The sequence below is a fragment of the Dendropsophus ebraccatus genome, chromosome 1 (genome assembly GCF_027789765.1).
Source record: "Dendropsophus ebraccatus isolate aDenEbr1 chromosome 1, aDenEbr1.pat, whole genome shotgun sequence".
Taxonomy (NCBI): Eukaryota; Metazoa; Chordata; class Amphibia; order Anura; family Hylidae; genus Dendropsophus; species Dendropsophus ebraccatus.
This window is the reverse complement of record NC_091454.1, coordinates 80,786,744-80,805,721: the sequence shown is the minus strand read 5'-3', so window position 1 is coordinate 80,805,721 and position 18,978 is coordinate 80,786,744. Positions and strand designations below refer to the sequence as shown.

Below are 18,978 nucleotides of genomic sequence, written 5' to 3'. Positions count from 1 at the left end.
TTCAACCAAATACACTACCCCCGTATCATATCGATCCTTTAAACTATGAAATCCGAAGAAATCCGAAATCTGGTCGGACCAAACTTTTAAAAAAAAAATCCGGAAGTCTGGTCGGAACGAACTTTTGAGAAGTTTGCTCATCTCTACTTGCAAGGGCAAGCCAGGGGGTGGAGGAAGACATAGCTTTTATTATACTTTGCTTTAATTGTTGTCAGATTGATCCTTACTTCTTTACTACCGCCTCCTGCAGTATTTTGTGGGGCACCAAAGGCAGAAGGACATACAGTAGGTGCAGACATAGCCAGCCTAGCAAGAGCAGGCAGAAGCTGGCAGCTTTCTTAAAGGGGAACTCTGGTACTTTGTTTTTTTTTAGTTCAACTGGTACCAGGTATCACTGTCTCTGTTTATAAAAGCTATCTATTCAAGTGAGGAGGTTTAACTCTTTCACTTTCCCTCTAGCTAAAAAAGGATAAGTCATAAGATGTCATAGCCATTGAATTTAACACATGACTATAACTACTTTTGGGCTATATTCACACTACGTAAAAGTACTTTGTGCGGCGGGATACATAGCCTATTGTTCTATGGGATCCCAGCCGGAGCGTATACACATCATATACGCTTCGGCCAGGATCCTGTGTGGCGCTGCAAAGAACTGACATGTCAGTTTTCTGCGGCTGCAATTCAATGACTTGTGGCCGTAGGAAACGGTGGAGGCTGGGAACGGGCCCGAGATGAGTTAACTGTTTGTTTTTTTTGTAGTGGTTGCCCCAATACTGCGGGGAAGTCCAGACTCACGTTGTGTGACATGAAACTGAGCCAGGAGAGAATCCAATACCTCCCAACTATTTGGATGGCCACAGAGGGACACTTATGGTTCAGCCTAGGAAAATTTTACAGACATTTGTAGACTTTTTACTTCAAGGATGTATTCACACATACAGGATCTGCTGCAGATTTTCTTCTCCCTTCACCCGATGTTCTTCTTGCTTCTGCCCTCTGTCTGCAATTGCCACTGGAACTTCTGAGCCGTTCTCTAAAGTGACAGGCCACTCAGCCAATCACTGCCTGAGATGGGACAGTGCTGCGGCCAGTGATTTGCTGAGTAGCCTGTCACTTCATAGAATGGCTCAGAAGTTCCAGTGGCAGCTGTGGACAGAGGACAAAAGTGAGCAGAACACCAGGGAGCACAGAGAGTCATGTATAACATTTATTTTATTAATGTATAACCCCTTAGCGTCCCATGACGTATTTCATATGTCATGGTGACGCGGGGGGAGTTCAGAGTGTGGTCGCGCCGGGGAGCACCTCTATTAGCCGGCACGGGTCCCGTTGCCGCACCGGCTAATTAAGCATCTTAATGCAGCTGTCAAACCTGACAGCTGCATTTAGATGCTTTGCTCCTCACTTCCCTGGTGTCTAGTGGGACCAATCTCCCCCCCACGATCGCATCGGGGAGATCCATTCTTCTGGCCGGGCCGAGACTCAGCGTCGCAATGACGCTGATCCCGGCTCGACAATACATTGCATTGGCCTGCAGCAGGCCAGAGCAATGTATCACCGATCTCACTGATCATTGCTGTGTATATACATATCTCTATGAGAGATCGATGCTGTGTATAAACAAGTAAAAAAAAAAAAAAGTAAATTTTTTTTTTTATTATTAAAAAAATCCCCTCCCCTATTAAAAGTCCAAATCACCCCCCTTTTTCTCATTTTATAAATAAAAATAAATAAACAAATAATCATATTTGGTATCGCCGCCCGTGTAATCGCTCGAACTATTAAATTATCACATTCCCGATCTCACACGGAAAACGGCATCAGCGCAAAAAAAATGCCATTTATATCACTTGCTTTACATACAACACATAAACTTTAACATTTGTACTGTTCAATTCCTACACATTTCATCGCAGTTTAAGGGCTAAGTAGAAGAACAAAAAATAAGTAAAGATTTCTGCAGTGTTTGCAGTTGTACTCGGTGAAACATGAGCGTGCCTAAGGGTTTGGGACTGTAGAGTTATGTTATTTGACATGTTTTGCCAGGCTATGTCTGTTACAAAAGTGGCTTTGATAATGAGTTTGGACACTTTATGTGCAGTTTATCTAAAAAAAGACAAAGGTAAGTATCCATCTTTCTGTCAAAATAAGGTAAGAGAAGAACATTAACAGAAAAGACAACTGTGTACAAATAGCATTGTGGGTCATTTAAGCTCTGTTTTCTGTCTGTCTATCTTTATTATTGATATGTAGACACATGGGGTGAAAGTAAGTAATTCAACATTAACCACCATATAATCCCTTTTCACAACTCTTTCTACTTAAACCATATCTGCATCCCCCCCCCCCCCCCCCAGTCCACTGGTACTGTTTATAAGTTGGTGTCATCTTTTGCTTATAGGACGCTTTTTTATTCCGGAGGAGCAGTGTCAATGAGGCACAAGGGGGGTGGGGGGGCGCCCATGCTTTAGGTGACCAGAAGCAGTGGAGACGTACTGACGTGGCCAGGCTCTTAGCTCTATGCTGAAGAGGAGAATCCTGCCCAAAGGGGTCGCTTAAAAGAAAGAGGAGGGTAGGAAGACCTGGGAAGTGTCGCAGACCTAGTACCAGTGGTTTGCAGGCAGCATGATATAGAATAGGAGAAGTTAAACAGATTGATATACGGTTTTGTTAGAAAAGGTCCATTGTAGCTTGTCATTTATATCTCCGCTTATTCTGGCCTTAGTATTCAAGTGGTCAGTCCTATGCATTGATTGACAGCCTTCCTCTTGTAAGTATACATTATATAAACAGGAAATCTAGTATGCAGTGGCTCTACAGGCTAACTGACTAGGATCTACAGAACAGAGGTCACCTTCATAATGGCATGCATATTAGTTAGTTTGCTATGTAAGTTAAGTCCTATTACAATATCTGTGTTCTTCCAGCACCTTATTTCATGCTGATCTTGTCTTTTTCTGACAAGAAAATGTCTAATTTTACAATATAGGCCACAGTTGATGAATGGAAGGTAGAAAATGGATACAGCTCCATATGATGCAAATGTGTTACAGTCCACCCACAAGTAAATTTCCAGCTTTGAACTGAATTTATCACAATAATGTCTATGTTTCTACAATAGAATAAATGCTAATTTACAGGGAATCTTTATTACAAAGCACACTACACATCCGTGAAATATGCGCTTGTTTAACTAAAAAAAACCTTAAGACATCATAAGATATAAATGTATTATAAGCCTATAAAATATGCTAAAAATCTGTTATGATTGTCATGCATCTCGCTGTATTGAATTGCAGTTAATATAACATTAGCTGTTGATCCTTTAGATGGAGATGGAGAGAACTATGGGAGTTTTACAGGATATCGCAGTGCAGTTTATTTTATTAAGACATTTCATTGCTATGGCAACTGACTTGTCACCTAAAACAAATTTATATTTATAAGATGCTGAGCATGGCCATTAATACAATATAACATGCTTAGATTTGGCTTCCCTGCAAGCAACAGAAATAACATGTCTGTGAAAATCTGAAATTGAGATCTGTCTCAATTACTGGTTTATAACTGAAAATAAATAGAGAACTACAAATAGTAAAATATAATACACTAACTATATAATCTATATAATACAATGGAACAAGTAAATAACATAATAAGGGGCAAACTATTAAGACCAGTGTATCTATAGGCCAGTCGTAACACAAGTCTTGTCCTTCTCCCTCTTAATAAATCTGGCATATCCACAGGCAGCCACAGTGATCTACCCTAGCTCTGAATAGGCGTACATGTTTGTAAATTTGCTCATTTGACTCTATTCACACTTACTTTGGAAGCCTTTTGCAGGAGTTCTGTGAGCTATTTGGGTATTTTGATGACATGTCTGGTGCAGTCTATGCAGTCAAAAACATGAGAAGGATAGGCTTCTGCACAGATATACAATTCCTTGACCCCTGGGTAGAAATAACAAGATTTTAGGAACTGGAATTATTGCTAGGGGTAATATACCCATTAAGGATAAGCTCTACTGAGCAGGGTTTTGCAAATTAGCTCATTGGTTAAATATGTAGTAGACTTTTACTCATGGCCAACTGTGTTAGGGTGGTATTACATTGGACGATTATCATTCAAAAAATCGTTAATCATTATGAGTAATAGCAGGCAACGATTAAACAACCAACGAGAAATTGTTGATCAGCCAGGAAAGGGCGAGCGCAAGAACGACCGTAAGTAACAATCATCGTCCTGTGTAATAGGGTGAACGATTAAGATCGTTCATCATTGCGGTCGTTTGAGATTGTTCACCGTTAATTGTCCAAAAATCTTTTAGTGTAATACCACCCTTACAATACCCTATCACAAGGTTTGAGGCGAAAACAGTCATAACTTTTAAGCCACATGGAACTGATTCTGTCTGGAAATGCTCAAAGAAACCAGTGGTCAAGGAAAGTACTTGTACAGCTTCTATATCTTCTGGCTTGAAATTTTTCTCTCTCTTGGAGTAGGACCACAATTGTAGAAACTGATACCTTCTTGGCATGGTCTGTAGACTTGTGCAATTGACTTGCACAACTGAAGTTCCTAGGCAACATATGTTCTAAGTACTACATGGTGCCATTAATCACCATGACTGACCTAGGGGTGACTCAGGATGTAATTAGCAACTTACAGGACTAATCTTCTCTTGCAGAGCCAAGGCTAAGGTAACTAATGGCAGGGAAACACAGTGACCTATTCCTATACCTCCTAATCCTTCCCTAGTCTATCCTGGACACTGACTAATGTAGCAGTGTGAGGACATGATGACGCATTAGACAAGTTTAGCTGAAGATACCTAAACACAATATAATTACCTGGGTACACAGCTACACGAAAACCTTTAGACTAAAGAAGCATATTGATGGGTACAAGGACAATGCACATAACTACATAAAACTGTTGCCCTGATTTGCTTCCTAACTGTAGAATTAAGAAACTTTCTTCACAGTTAAAAGTTGCTATAGCTTGTCTGTGTAACTTCCGTACATAGCTGACTGTCCTGATGCTTCTATTCAAGAGCATACTGCCCCTGAATGCCATTCATTTTCTGGATCCTCCGCCTCCTTTTTCTTGCTGTTTAAGATACCAGTCGGGAATGGGGTCGAAACTTTACACAGAAAAGTACACTGTATTTGAGAGAGAGAGATTAGAGCACTTAAAGCATTACTGTAGTATCTCTGGGAGGACTGTGCATTGCTCCTTAGCTGTCAATAAAAACCGACTCTTTCGTGTCTAAGACTAAAGGCCCTATTCCACGGAACGATTGTCGGCCGTATTCGGCTGATATTGGCCGTTACGGCCGATAATCGTCCCGTGGAATAGAAGGCAATGATCAGCCAACATTGTTCATGACGGCTGATCGTTGCAGTCATTTGTTTTTCAACATGTTGAAAAACAAAAGACTGATACAGCAGCGATCTGCTGCCGTCGCACCGTGGAATAGGAGCATCAGCAGCAGATGCTGCTGTATGCTATGGGCTGCCCGGACGATCTAGCGATCACCCGGGCAGCCCCCCGGACTCACCCGCTCGCTGCTGCCACGTGGAATAGCGGCGGCAGTGAGCCAGGAACAAGGAGCAAACAAGCGCAAAAAAAGCTCGTTTGCTCCTCAAGTCGGCCCGTGGAATAGGGCCTTAAGAACCTCTGCGATCAGATATATGCATCTTTTGTTTAGCTAATCAAATCATCATTATTGCCCGCATATTGCTCTCTGGAGATGTGTGGCTAACAATGAAGGAAAAGGCCACACTAACTATTCAGCGATTGCTCATGTGGCCCGGTCCCACGATTAATTGATCCTTGTGAAGACTTAAAAAATGAGCCACAAACACTGGGATTGGTGCTTATTATCTACAGCCTGACTAGCCTAGACTGTCTAAAAGGGCCTTTATTGTCTGTGAGGATAAGGGGTGGGTGGGGTTTGGTGAAAATTACACAAATTCTGAATTAGTACTAGTGTTGCTTAGAGATTACACACACAGGCTGTTCCCACAACATGAAAATGGGGACCATCTTTTCTGCTGTCTGTTCATAATGATGGCTACAGATAATGTTCGTGATCATTATTGGCGGCCATCATTATCAATAGAGAGACGTCTTTTGGCACTAAAATTTTCCCATTGTGGTAACATAGCCACAAGCTGTATCAGAGTCTTGGAATGTACTGACTAGTGATCACTTGCAGTCTTTATTAGGAGGGTAAAGCAGTATAGGAAAGAAGCTGTTCTAGTAGATGAGAGCCAATGAAGGCATTAATGTTTGAGTTTTGCACGTATGGGGTAAGTGCTGATTTTCCAATAACTCCCTTTACACAATTTAACATCAGTTTATTTTACAGGTGTTTTGATGGAAGTACATTGCTGCATGTTGCTGCACACTTTGGGGAAAAGGAATGCATTGAGGTAAAGGGATATCTTTACAAAAGCTTGGGTTATTTTCACCTAAGACCTACACATGACTTTCTCTAGAAAAATGCCTTCATAAATTCATCACATTTCATAAGTCTCTTTATAACATTCAAGATGCTTCTCCACAATTCTGCCCAACTGACTGCACTCAACACATTAGGGTATATATCACATAAATCTACATCACATAGGTAGTTTTATATAAGCTGTCATAATCTCTCTATTATATTTTAGAGTCTTTTGAAATTAAAAGTTGATATTGATGTATTAGACTATAAAGGAGCAACACCACTGCAGCGATCGAGGGATGCAAAGACTATGCAGGTATTTATCCAAACTGATTAATGTTCCAGATATTGACTGTACCATCCTGGCTGGTTGCTCTGTATGCTTTCACCACCATCTTACTCTGCTAAAGTGTGTATTTTATATTATTGCTATTTTGACTCAGTGGTTACGGATTGACTACTTATTGTAATTACTTTGTAATCTTTTTGACAATATGGAACTTTACAAGATTATTGAGGCAGACTGCAACAAAGTGCTGTGATTTAAAATTTAAAGAGCAATTGTTTTCCGTCACTTAAAGCGAATGTACTAATGGTAAACTCGCTTTAAAGCTGTGCACATGGGTACAACGGCAGCGGCATGGGGAAGCCGGTGCCGCAGTCCTTTTTTTGAACCATGGCCCGGTTTCCACATACGGTGCCATTCTATTCCTGGGCATGACCCGGCTCCATTAGTTCCTTTCCCTAAAGAATGACCTCTATAAAAGGTCACTGAGCAGGCCCAGAAGCCTTTCTTAATGATGTGAATGGGACTGTCTATTATTGGCTGTGGTCCACGGGGATTGCTTTTAAGAATATTTTTAAATGCTGTTTAAAAAGCTCCCATAATAATGAACAAAAAAGTTTTCACAGCTGTTTTTTATTCCCTTTATTTTAGGGGGCAGGACCAGAGCCAGTAAAATACACACAGGTTATTCCTATCCCTTAGTTAAGTGGCCAGTCACAGCATAGCACAGTAGCTGTTCCTTACTGCTATATTTTACTCCAGTGGACTGAGCAGACGCATTGCGCTGGAGAATTATTTACAGTACAGCACTATAGATTGCATGACTTTCTGATGCACTAGCTTAAAGCCCCCCCCCCTTCTTTCCTTCTTTCTCCCAGCTCTGATCATCACTCATGCATTGGTAAGCTGGGATAGAGAGTGGCCTCTTGTACGAGCAGTGCTGCCCCCAGCCACAAGAGAGACCGGCAGGGCAGGAAGACATTGGCTTCTTGTTCTGTCGATAAGAGTGCCACAGTATTTAACTGGGAGCGTTCATCAAGAACACCCACAGTTAAAGGGCCAGATGCCAGTCCGGGCCTTAGTGCATGGGCGCTGTAACAGACCTCATGGTCTGATGAAGCCCCAATGATGGTGTAAAAAGGCTATTGTCTCACAGTGGTTGCTGGCGTCTTTGTCATAGGTCCTATTTTATTGTGTGGAGGAATTTTCATGAAATAACGCATTTATTTATCTGAAAATTACTGGTGAGTTGCTGCCCCTATTTCTTTATTTTTTGTCCAGAGAGTGCTCTTAAAATCTAAAATATTTCTTGTAATACTTTATTGGAGAATTTTCTTTGAATTGTAGATGTTACTGAAATATGGCGCTGAAGTGAATTGGAAAGATGACGATGGCAATACAGCTTTGCATATGGTTTGCTATGGAGAACCAGGACAACAAACAAGGATGGATTGTTTACAGCTATTAGTGAGTAGATGTATAGAAAAAATAGAACAATAATAGAACAATGTTCAGCAAATAATTGGATTCTTTCTTATTGTTATAAAATGTTTCTTGCTATCAATGCACATTAACCATTACTTTAACACATTTGTAACATTTGTAATGATTAACCACAGTATATTTACTATAGAGGTTGCGATGCTCATATTTTTCTATATGTTCTGCTAGGACAGGTAATCTATAGATGGTGTTTCTAGGTGTGTTCAAGTTTGTGAGCTACACCAGAGATTCCCAACATTTACACTGTAGGTGGGTCTTTTTTCAATATGATAGATGATGTTTAACCACACCAGTGTTCACTGCAAGTGATATGTTTGTAACCCTAGACCTAAGTGCAAGCGTCCTAGTACCACAAGTACACAATAGTATATGCATTGGCTAACAGGAAGACACATGTAGGGGGGACAAGAACCATATGTGACTTTTTTGGCACAGCTTGAAAAACAATGGTCCAGAGCAAACAATAGTGTCCAGTTGTTTTGCCTTAACAGCACTAGGGGCAGTAACGCATTTTATGTGCATTTCCCATAATAAGTGTATATTGGTGATTTGTATAACTTCTGGGGGGCAATACAATACTTTCATAAAAATTTTCACTGGACTTCTCCTTTAATTTCACAGATCACAGTAATTTTATGTTCTGGAATTAATTAATTTATAATTAATCGTCACAAAATTAAAAAGTCAAAAATATGTATAAGGCCATGTTCCCACTTTGTATGACAATGGCTGTTCCGTGACCCAGCCGGGTCACAGAACGCCCGGGGTCAGAAAAGATCATACCAGCCGGTACTGCAGTATCGGCTGGATGATCTTTACTGCCGCTGAATTTGGATGCGGGTGCATCCGTGCGCGCCCGCATCCGAATTGCCCGCTGCTCACAATGGAGCATGCAGCCAGAGCCACAGTATGTGGCAGTATTATGTCCTGGGAGAACAGTGTGTGACAGTTTTATGTCCTGGGAGAACAGTGTGTGGCAGTATTATGTCCTGGGGGAACACTTTTGGCAGTATTATGTTCTCAGAGAACAGCATGTGATTGTATTATGTCCTGGGAGGACAGTGTGTGGAAGTATTATGTCCTGGGAGAACAGTGTGTGGCAGTATTATGTGCAGGGAGAACAGTGTGTGGCAGTATTATGTCCTGGGAGAACGGTGTCACAGTATTATGTCCTGAGAGCACAGTGTGTGGCACTATTATGTCCTGGGAGAACAGTGTGTGGCAGTATTATGTCTTGGGAGAACAGTTTGGGGCAGTAATATGTCCTCAGAGAACAGCATGTGGCGGTTTTATGTCCTGGGAGCACAGTGTGTGGCAGTATTATGTCCTGGGAGAACGGTGTCACAGTATTATGTCCTGGGAGCACAGTGTGTGGCAGTATTATGTCCTAAGAGTACAGTGAGTGGCGGTATTATGTCCGGGGAACACAGCGTGCGGCAGTATTATGCCCTGAGAGCACAGTGTGTGGCAGTATTATGTCCTGGGAGAACAGTGTTTGGCAGTATTATGTCCTGGGAGAACGATGTGTTGCAGTATTATGTCCTGGAGAACAGTGTGCGGCTGTATTATATCCTGAGAGCACAGTGTGTGGCACTATTATCTCCTGGGAGAATGGTGTGTGGCATTATTATGTTCTGGGAGAACAGTGTGTGGCAGTATTATATTTTGGGAGAACAGCGTGTGGCAGTATTATGTTCTGGGAGAACGGTGTGTGGCTGTATTATATCCTGAGAGCACAGTGTGTGGCAGTATTATCTCCTGGGAGAATGGTGTGTGGCAGTATTATGTTCTGGGAGAACAGTGTGTGGCAGTATTATATTCTGGGAGAACAGCGTGTGGTAGTATTATGTTCTGGGAGAACAGTGTGTGGCCATATTATGTCAGGACAACTCTGATCAGAGAAGATGTCACCTGAGAGTCAATGCATTTATAATAAAGCCTTTACCTCTGCTGACATTGTTTATTATAGTAAAAAAGAAAAAATTGGCAGCACATCTATGACTCTGTTCACACTGCAGGTTGTACGCTGCTTGTGGCTTAAGTACAGACAAAAAAAACAGAAGGTGCAAAAGCAACCGACAGGTGCAGGGGCTCACGTTATACACTCCTCCCAGCGTACACACAGTAAACACCTGCTCTGTAGATATTAAAAAGTGAGGATCTTAGCAAACTATTTGATCAGAGTGTACCATGTCGCCACGTTAAGGTGTCCTCGAGACATGGTCCCTACTTATTTTCACACTAGCAATGGTTGCACGCTGCTCGTGGCTTAAGTACAGACAAAAAAACAGAAGGTGCAGCAGCAACCCACAGGTGCAAGGGCTTACCGTATATACTCCTCCCAGCGTGTACACGGTAAACACCTGCTGCCAATTTTTTCTTTTTTTCTGTTGATTGTGGGGTGTGTGGCTACCTCCTGTTGGCTATACTATAGGGGTGCTATATTTATATAACACAAATAAAAGAAAAAATTATATATATATATATATATATATATATATATATATATATATATATATACACACTCACCGGCCACTTTATTAGGTACACCTGTCCAACTGCACGTTACCACTTAATTTCTAATCAGCCAATCACATGGCGGCAACTGACATGGTCAAGACAATCTCCTGCAGTTCAAACCGAGCATCAGTATGGGGAAGAAAGGTGATTTGAGGGCCTTTGAACGTGGCATGGTTGTTTGTGCCAGAAGGGCTGGTCTGAGTATTTCAGAAACTGCTGATCTACTGGGATTTTCACGTACAACCATCTCTAGGGTTTACAGAGAATGGTCCGAAAAAGAAAAAACATCCAGTGAGCGGCAGTTCTGTGGGCGGAAATGCCTTGTTGATGCCAGAGGTCAGAGGAGAATGGGCAGACTGGTTCGAGCTGATAGAAAGGCAACAGTGACTCAAATAGCTAACCGTTACAACCAAGGTAGGCAGAAGAGCATCTCTGAACGCACAGTACCTCCAACTTTGAGGCAGATGGGCTACAGCAGCAGAAGACCACACCGGGTGCCACTCCTTTCAGCTAAGAACAGGAAACTGAGGCTACAATTTGCACAAGCTCATCGAAATTGGACAGTAGAAGATTGGAAAAAAGTTGCCTGGTCTGATGAGTCTCGATTTCTGCTGTGACATTCGGATGGTAGGGTCAGAATTTGGCGTCAACAACATGAAAGCATGGATCCAGCCTGCCTTGTATCAATGGTTCAGGCTGGTGGTGGTGGTGTCATGGTGTGGGGAATATTTTCTTGGCACTCTTTGGGCCCCTTGGTACCAATTGAGCATCGTTGCAACGCCACAGCCTACCTGAGTATTGTTGCTGACCATGTCCATCCCTTTATGACCACAATGTACCCAACATCTGATGGCTACTTTCAGCAGGATAATGGGCCATGTCATAAAGCTAGAATAATCTCAGACTGGTTTCTTGAACATGACAATGAGTTCACTGTACTCCAATGGCCTCCACAGTCACCAGATCTCAATCCAATAGAGCATCTTTGGGATGTGGTGGAACGGGAGATTGGCATCATGGATGTGCAGCCGACAAATCTGCGGCAACTGTGTGATGCCATCATGTCAATATGGACCAAAATCTCTGAGGAAGCTTCCAGCACCTTGTTGTATCTATGCCACCAAGAATTGAGGCAGTTCTGAAGGCAAAAGGGGGTCCAACCCGTTACTAGCATGGTGTACCTAATAAAGTGGCCAGTGAGTCTATATCATATATCATATTCCTTTTATTCCGTAGATACACATTATACATTTTTAGATATGAGTGACCAGGAGATATTTAGTATCTTACATATGCTTATCATGTCCTGATACAAAAATCACTAGCTCGGTAAAACACCAATGGGAACCCTTAGCCTTGCTGTTCCAGTAAGTAGCTCCACAGCCAGTTTTCTTTGACATATTTAATTCTAATCTTTTTCATTACAGAACAGTACAATAGTTCAGTGGGTTATAGAGTAGCGGCTGTTCAGATCCTAAGTAGCTGTAAAGAAATAACCATAGAGGATACTAAATTTAGAAAACAGAATGTCAGACGGTTTATTCCTCCAGGATTAAACTAGACAGTGGGAGCTGTGTCTTGAAATAGACATTGGTCAGTTTTTCTGTTACTGAAGTTCTACAAGAACACACAGTACAACTTCAAGTAAAACAAAGCAACAACAAAAAATGTTTTTAATCTGAAATCATTTTACAAAAAACCTGTTTCCCTGAAGAACCACAACTGATACGGGGATGATGTAGGGACAATTTAAATAGACACCGTCTTTTCAGCAATAGCATAGCATAGATAATATTACAAGTGACTAAAAGAAACGTTGTAATATATCTTATTAGACAAAAATACTTCCTTCTCCTGTTATCAAGCATCTTCCCTCTTCCCATCAACGGTCTTTAAAATCAGCTCAGCATGTCCTTGTTCTGTCCTGTAGATAACTTAGGGGTGAAACAGTTTCAGAGCCCTACACAATATACATACAGAAGTAGGACTGTTGCTCCTCTAATGGAGCACACCCAGTAGCGAAATTTGATGGGGGCAGGGGGGGGGGGGGCGGCCGCCCCCGGGCCCACTCTGGCAGGGGCCCACTGTGAACTCCAGTGATTTTTCCCGCCGCCCGCCATAGGATGGGTGAGTGCAGCCACAGCCCCCCCGGCCGCCGCCATCTTAACCTGATTGGTTGCACTGAGTGCCTATGACTGCTGATGCTGCTGCCGCCCCCATTGTAATGTGACACCTCTGCCCGCCACCGCTCGCCGCCGCCCGCCATCGGATGGGTGAGTGAGTACACTGAGGTTGCGTACGGCCTCTGGTGGTACGTGCGCCGCCCTGGCCCGCCTACCTGTCAATCACCTCTGGCGCCGCGCTGTTCTGTCTCCCGCGCTCGGGTCAGTGCTGGACGGCCGCCTATGACTGCTGCTGCACACAGGGACAGACAAACCAGCTGGTAAACAGGCCGACCTGGACATGTGGAAACAGAGGGGCTGGACATGGGGACACAGGGGGAGCTGGAAATGTGGAAACAGGGGGGGGGGAGCTGGACATGTGGAAACAGGGGGGGGGGGGGAGCTGGACATGTGGAAACAGGGGGAGCTGGAAATGTGGAAACAGGGGGGGAGCTGGACATGTGGAAACAGGGGGAGCTGGACATGTGGAAACAGGGGGAGCTGGACATGTGGAAATGAGGGGGGGGGCTGGACATGTGGAAACGGGGGGGAGCTGGACATGTGGAAACAGGGGGGGCTGGACATGTGAAACAGGGGCTGGACATGTGGAAACAGGGGGGGAGCTGGACATGTGGAAACAGGGGGAGCTGGACATGTGGAAACAGGGGGAGCTGGACATATGGAAACGGGGAGCTGGACATGTGGAAACAGGGGGGGGGGCTGGACATGTGGAAACAGGGGGAGCTGGACATGTGGAAACAGGGGGGGAGCTGGACATGTGGAAACAGGGGGGGGAGCTGGACATGTGGAAACAGGGGGGGGGAGCTGGACATGTGGAAACGGGGAGCTGGACATTTGGAAACAGGGGGGGGACTGGACATGTGGAAACAGGGGGAGCTGGACATGTGGAAACAGGGGGAGCTGGACATGTGGAAACAGGGGGGGAGCTGGACATGTGGAAACAGGGGGGGGAGCTGGACATGTGGAAACAGGGGGGGGGAGCTGGACATGTGGAAACAGGGGGGGGAGCTGGACATGTGGAAACAGGGGGAGCTGGACACGTGGGAGCTGGACATGTGGAAACAGGGGGGGGAGCTGGACATGTGGAAACGGGGAGCTGGACATGTGGAAACAGGGGGGGGGGGCTGGACATGTGGAAAACAGTGTGGGACATGTGGAAAGCAGCTGAGCTTCAATACCACACACACACACACACACACACACACACACACACAAGATAAAGACAGTGTGGTGTTTTTTTTTTCTAGAAGAGAGAAATCATGTTTTTCTTATCCTGAAGAACCTCTTTCATTTTATGTGTCTATATATGTAAATGTAGAAGCCTCTAACACTGCTCTTAATCTTAATTCACTATGAGTAATGGAGCAGAATATACCCTTTATTATTTAGAAAGCATTGTTGTCAAGTGAGGTTCCCTTTGGGTAACATAATCGGTTGGGGGCCCACTCAGACTTGCTGGCCCCCCCTTGGCTGAACCCCTAGCTATGCCCCTGAGCCCACCGTTTCTGTTGTGGGTGTGTGATGACATCATTCCATCTCACACAGCATACAGATTTGTGCTGCTCAAATTGACAGGAGGAGAAAGAAGAGAGACCAGGTTAATTGCAGGAGTGGAGGGAAAGTGGATGGAATTTTAATAATTCTTTTTATTTTCATTCAAACCTATTAAGGGCATCTATAGGGGAAAAACTACCTACTTTTACCTTCTGGGGGTATCTACTTATTGAGAAGGAGGTGGGATTACTTACCCACTGGGGGCATGTACCCAATGGAATTATCTACCTACTGCGGCCATTTACCAATTGGGGAAATTGCCTACCTACTGGAGACATCTTCCTTAATTCGAGAGATTAATTATTAAATTGGGGACTCACCTTAATGGAAGGATTACCTACCTACTGAGGACATCTACCTAATGGGGGAATTACTGACTGTGGGTATGTACATAATGGGGAGATTACCTACCTACTTGGGGTATCTATTTAAAGGGGAGATTAATTATCTACTGGCAGCATTTTCCTAATGGAGAGATTACCTACTTAATGGGATAATCTAACTGGTTTGAGGAGATTTTCTACCTACTGGGGGACTTGTACCTAAAGGAATGATTACCTACCTACACAAGGCATCTACCTAATGAGAGGATTGCCTACCTGTGGGGCATCTACATAATAGTGAAATTACCTGCTTGCTGAGGTCCTCCACCTACTGGGAGGGAGTTTCTACTTTCTTTGAACTTTTACTGAATAGGGGATTACCTATTTACTGGGGGCAATTTTTAAAGTGCCCTTGATTCCAGAGTGCTATAGTATAATGATATTATTTACTCACTGCAGTAATATATAGTCTTGGTGTAAAGGGGGGATGTCTTAGGGCTGGGCACAAAACTTAAACTTGCTGACAACCCATGGTATGCCTCTGCTTCTGTAACATTTTTAAATCCGGATGAAAACATAATAACAATAGTAATAATAGTAATAGTAATAATATAAATAATATCAGTCATTCAGCGTAGCCCCTCCCCCTCATGCAACACAAAACATAACTGAACAATAAGAATCGTGGGAAAAAGAAGCGTAAGGGGATGGTCTGGCAAAGACTGAGGGGTTCTATGCTGCAAAAACCCTGCCAAATGCTGAGAACGCTATACTGGTATGCTTTATTATACAGTGGCTTACCAATGATCTTATGCTTTATATCATGACTTTTAATTAAGGGCATACATAAAAATTGCAGTCCACATTTTTGGGAAACTTGGGAAATTCCCATAGAGATAAGAAAGGGCTCTGAGCCCACTCTTCAGGGGTGTAATGGTGCTCATACTGTATATTTGCATGCTTGCCCATCGTGCACTTTCCTTTGTGCTCTATATAGTCATAACTATAGTGATAATAGATATTATATAAGCCCTGAGCTAATGCCAAGACAAGCATGGTGCACAGGGGCATATGATGCCGTATAGATACAATAAACTTTGCTGCTCTGGGGCAATTCCTGGGGGTGTAGGCATGGGAACCAGGCTAACTTACACTGTGGGTACAGCTGAATGTAGCCACTGGGTACAGCTGGAGTTCTCACATTATTGCTATTCTCATAACTACTGATGCCAGCGCTCTCAGGAGAGATTTTCCCAATCCTCCAATACCATGAGTGTGATGAGTGACCAGGTTATCACATAGCTAAAATGGTGTCAGTCTTGTGCCACCCAACGCTCATAGCAGACACTTACTTTGATGATGCTGCTTCTCTTGGGTGCCGCCTTTACTGCTTCCACCATGGCCATGCTCTGGGTACAGCTCACAAGCCCGTCCGGCCCTCTGTTATGGCACTCACTGACCTGCTGCAAGCAGGGGCGGTCTTGGCATTTCTGGTGCCCCAAGCAAAGTTATGTCTGGGCCCCCCCCTCGACACGCATTCCAAAACAATAGACCGCTGTGTGTTGCCCCCAGTAGTATATAGACCCCTCTGTGAAGCCCCTGTAGTCTATAGCCCCCCCTGTGTGTTTCCCCTGTTATATAGCCCCCCTGTGTACTCCCCCCATTTATATAGACCCCCGATGTGCGCTCCCCCAGCTAAACAGACCCCTGTGTGCTCCCCCTCCCATATAGTATATAACACAATAAAACAAACACTTATACTCACCTGGGTCCGGGCATCTCCTCTTCTCTTCACTCTTGTGGCCGCAGGAAGGGTTTTCCCTGCGATCACCAGAGGCCGCACTCCCCTTGTCCTGGCGCCGATGCTCCGGTGATGTCACTGGAGCGCCGGCACCACAAGGACAAAGCTGCCACTTGTGACCGCAGGGAAAACCCTTCCTGCAGCCACAAGAGTGAAGAGAAGAGGAGACGCCCGGACCCAGGTAAGTATAAGTGTTTGTTTTATTGTGTTATATACTATATGGGAGGGGGAGCACACAGGGGTCTGTTTAACTGGGGGAGCGCACAAGAGTGACTGACAGGAAGGGAGCCAATGTCTCCCGCCCTGTCAGTGCTGCTGCATGTAACTATGAGCGCTCATTACGAGTGCTCATAGTTACAGTTCAGATGCCAGCAGCGAGCGGTCTTGAGCACAAGAGCGTGGCGTGGGGGCCCCCCTGGATGTTGGGGGCCCCAAGCGATCGCTTGGTGTGCTTGGTGCCAAAGACCGCCACTGGCTGCAAGTGGGGGTGGGGGCAGGACTCAGGTTGGGTGCTGTCATGTTTATGTTTTGGTCAGCCAAACACTTAGAATGGACGGTGAAGTTATGTGCTGTCAAGTGTTGAACAGCTGAAGGCTGAAAACGGGAAGGGAGGATGTGTCATGTGTCAGCCCGGCCGGCCCTCTTAGTGCACTTGTTAAGTAAGATTGCATGGTTTGCCTACATGGTAGCTACGCCATTCCAATCATTATTATAATGTTAAAGAATCTGTCAGTTGGGGAGTTACAATATTTTAAATTTCTGGACAATTATAGTAAAAAAAAACATAAGATATGGAAAGATATCTTTGGAATCTACCTAGTATAAAAGTTATAAAAAGGATGAAACAAAGGTAGACCTCCTAATTTCTGTCTAGCCAGTTTTTCTCTACTGCTTTTGTAGTACTTAATTAATAGAAATGAAGTCCAGAGACATGCTGTGGTTATTACTCTACCACCTACTAGATTAGATTCCAAAGAATATTGCACTCCTGAATAATGATGAATAATTTAGGTGGTTGAAAATTAAAAGCAATGTACCATCACAAAAAATGGGAAACAGAGGGAAAAAAAGGCTAGGGCTTTAGTAGCAGGAAGATGTGTTATATAACAGCAGGCTTTGTTTTTCAGAAATGACTATGATATTTAAAAGGAAAGTCATGATGAACCAAATACTGTTGTAGAGTGTTAAGCAATAATTGAGCAAATGTTCTGCCTTTAACATGCATTGTCATCACAGTTACATTGCTGATATTGTAATATAGATTTATCACCTTATTATCTATAGCCCTGTTTGACACCATTATACATACTCCTCCCCTGTGTTGTCTATGCTTAATGAATCTCTATATAAAATTTTCTAAAACACTTACTGGTTGCTATTTACTGATTCAATAAATCTATATTGAAATGGAAATAGGTTTGTTATTTTAGTGTAAAGATATGTTGTTACTTCATTGACCTGCATATCATTTCTAAAGAATAAAACTTTGAAGGAGAAACCAAAATCGAGTGGATCATTTTTAGAGCTGTCTTTTAATGTGCAGCCAGTATAAGTATATCATTAAAGGGTTATCCTGCACTTGGAAACTTTTTACATGTTGCTGTCCTATAAAACATATTAAGCATCTTATCCTTACCTCAACACGCTCCCAGGATGTCTCCCTTTGGGGTCCCTGTTTCACCCTGCTGACCACAGCCACCACCATTTCTGATTTTAAGTGCCAGATAACCCCTTTAAATAATTTTTACAATTTATTGGTCCATTTAATGCCATAGATTAGCAAAACACAGTGACCCACATGTACTATTCCTGATTCACCAAAGATTTTGCTTCATGTGCGCCATTAAATGCATTGACTGTTTGACATTATTATACCGTTTGCACCAGAAAGAATAGTAAAATTCACTTTTATGTTGTTTTTTTATTTTCACATGCCAAAAGGGCAATGCTAAGGATTGTCAATGTGTAAGCCATATTTACAATGGGAACACTTTTTGGCAAGATTGAATTGTTATAAAAAACCATGAGGCATTTTGGCACATTTGCAAAAACAGGTGAATGTGTAACATGAGTCAAATTCCTTTTATTCATTCATAAATGGACATGCGGAAGAGTAAAAAAATCCAAGCACAAATATAGACAGCCTGGAGGGTTTTATCATGGCTTGTATACATCAGTTTTCCAGCATAAAAAGCTTAAAGGACAAGTGCCGTGAAAACTTTTTTCCAGTAATTGAAGCACATTACAAAGTTATATAACTCTGTAATATGCTTCAATCACCTATCTGCCTCCCTTCCCTGTCTTTTCCCCCCTCCACCCCCCACCAGGAAGTGTCCTAAATCACACAGACC

The 18,978-nt window shown here is 43.2% G+C and overlaps 1 protein-coding gene across 5 annotated transcripts in view; it reads left to right on the top strand.

Annotated features, from left to right (window-relative positions):
- The window catches only part of LOC138774771 (uncharacterized), a 90,434-nt gene extending 81,950 nt beyond the window's left edge, over positions 1-8,484 (top strand). For 4 of the 5 annotated variants that reach the window (XM_069955695.1, XM_069955711.1, XM_069955701.1 and 1 more), the window contains 4 exons: positions 6,380-6,443; positions 6,684-6,773; positions 8,091-8,210; positions 8,415-8,484. In XM_069955695.1, coding sequence (XP_069811796.1) covers positions 6,380-6,443; positions 6,684-6,773; positions 8,091-8,210; positions 8,415-8,423 — 283 coding nt within the window. In that variant the 3' untranslated portion in view covers positions 8,424-8,484. Of the gene's footprint in view, positions 1-2,992; positions 3,139-6,379; positions 6,444-6,683; positions 6,774-8,090; positions 8,211-8,414 lie in introns of those variants that run through there. The other variant, XM_069955707.1, reaches the window with a different exon arrangement.
- The last annotated feature ends 10,494 nt before the right edge of the window (positions 8,485-18,978 follow it).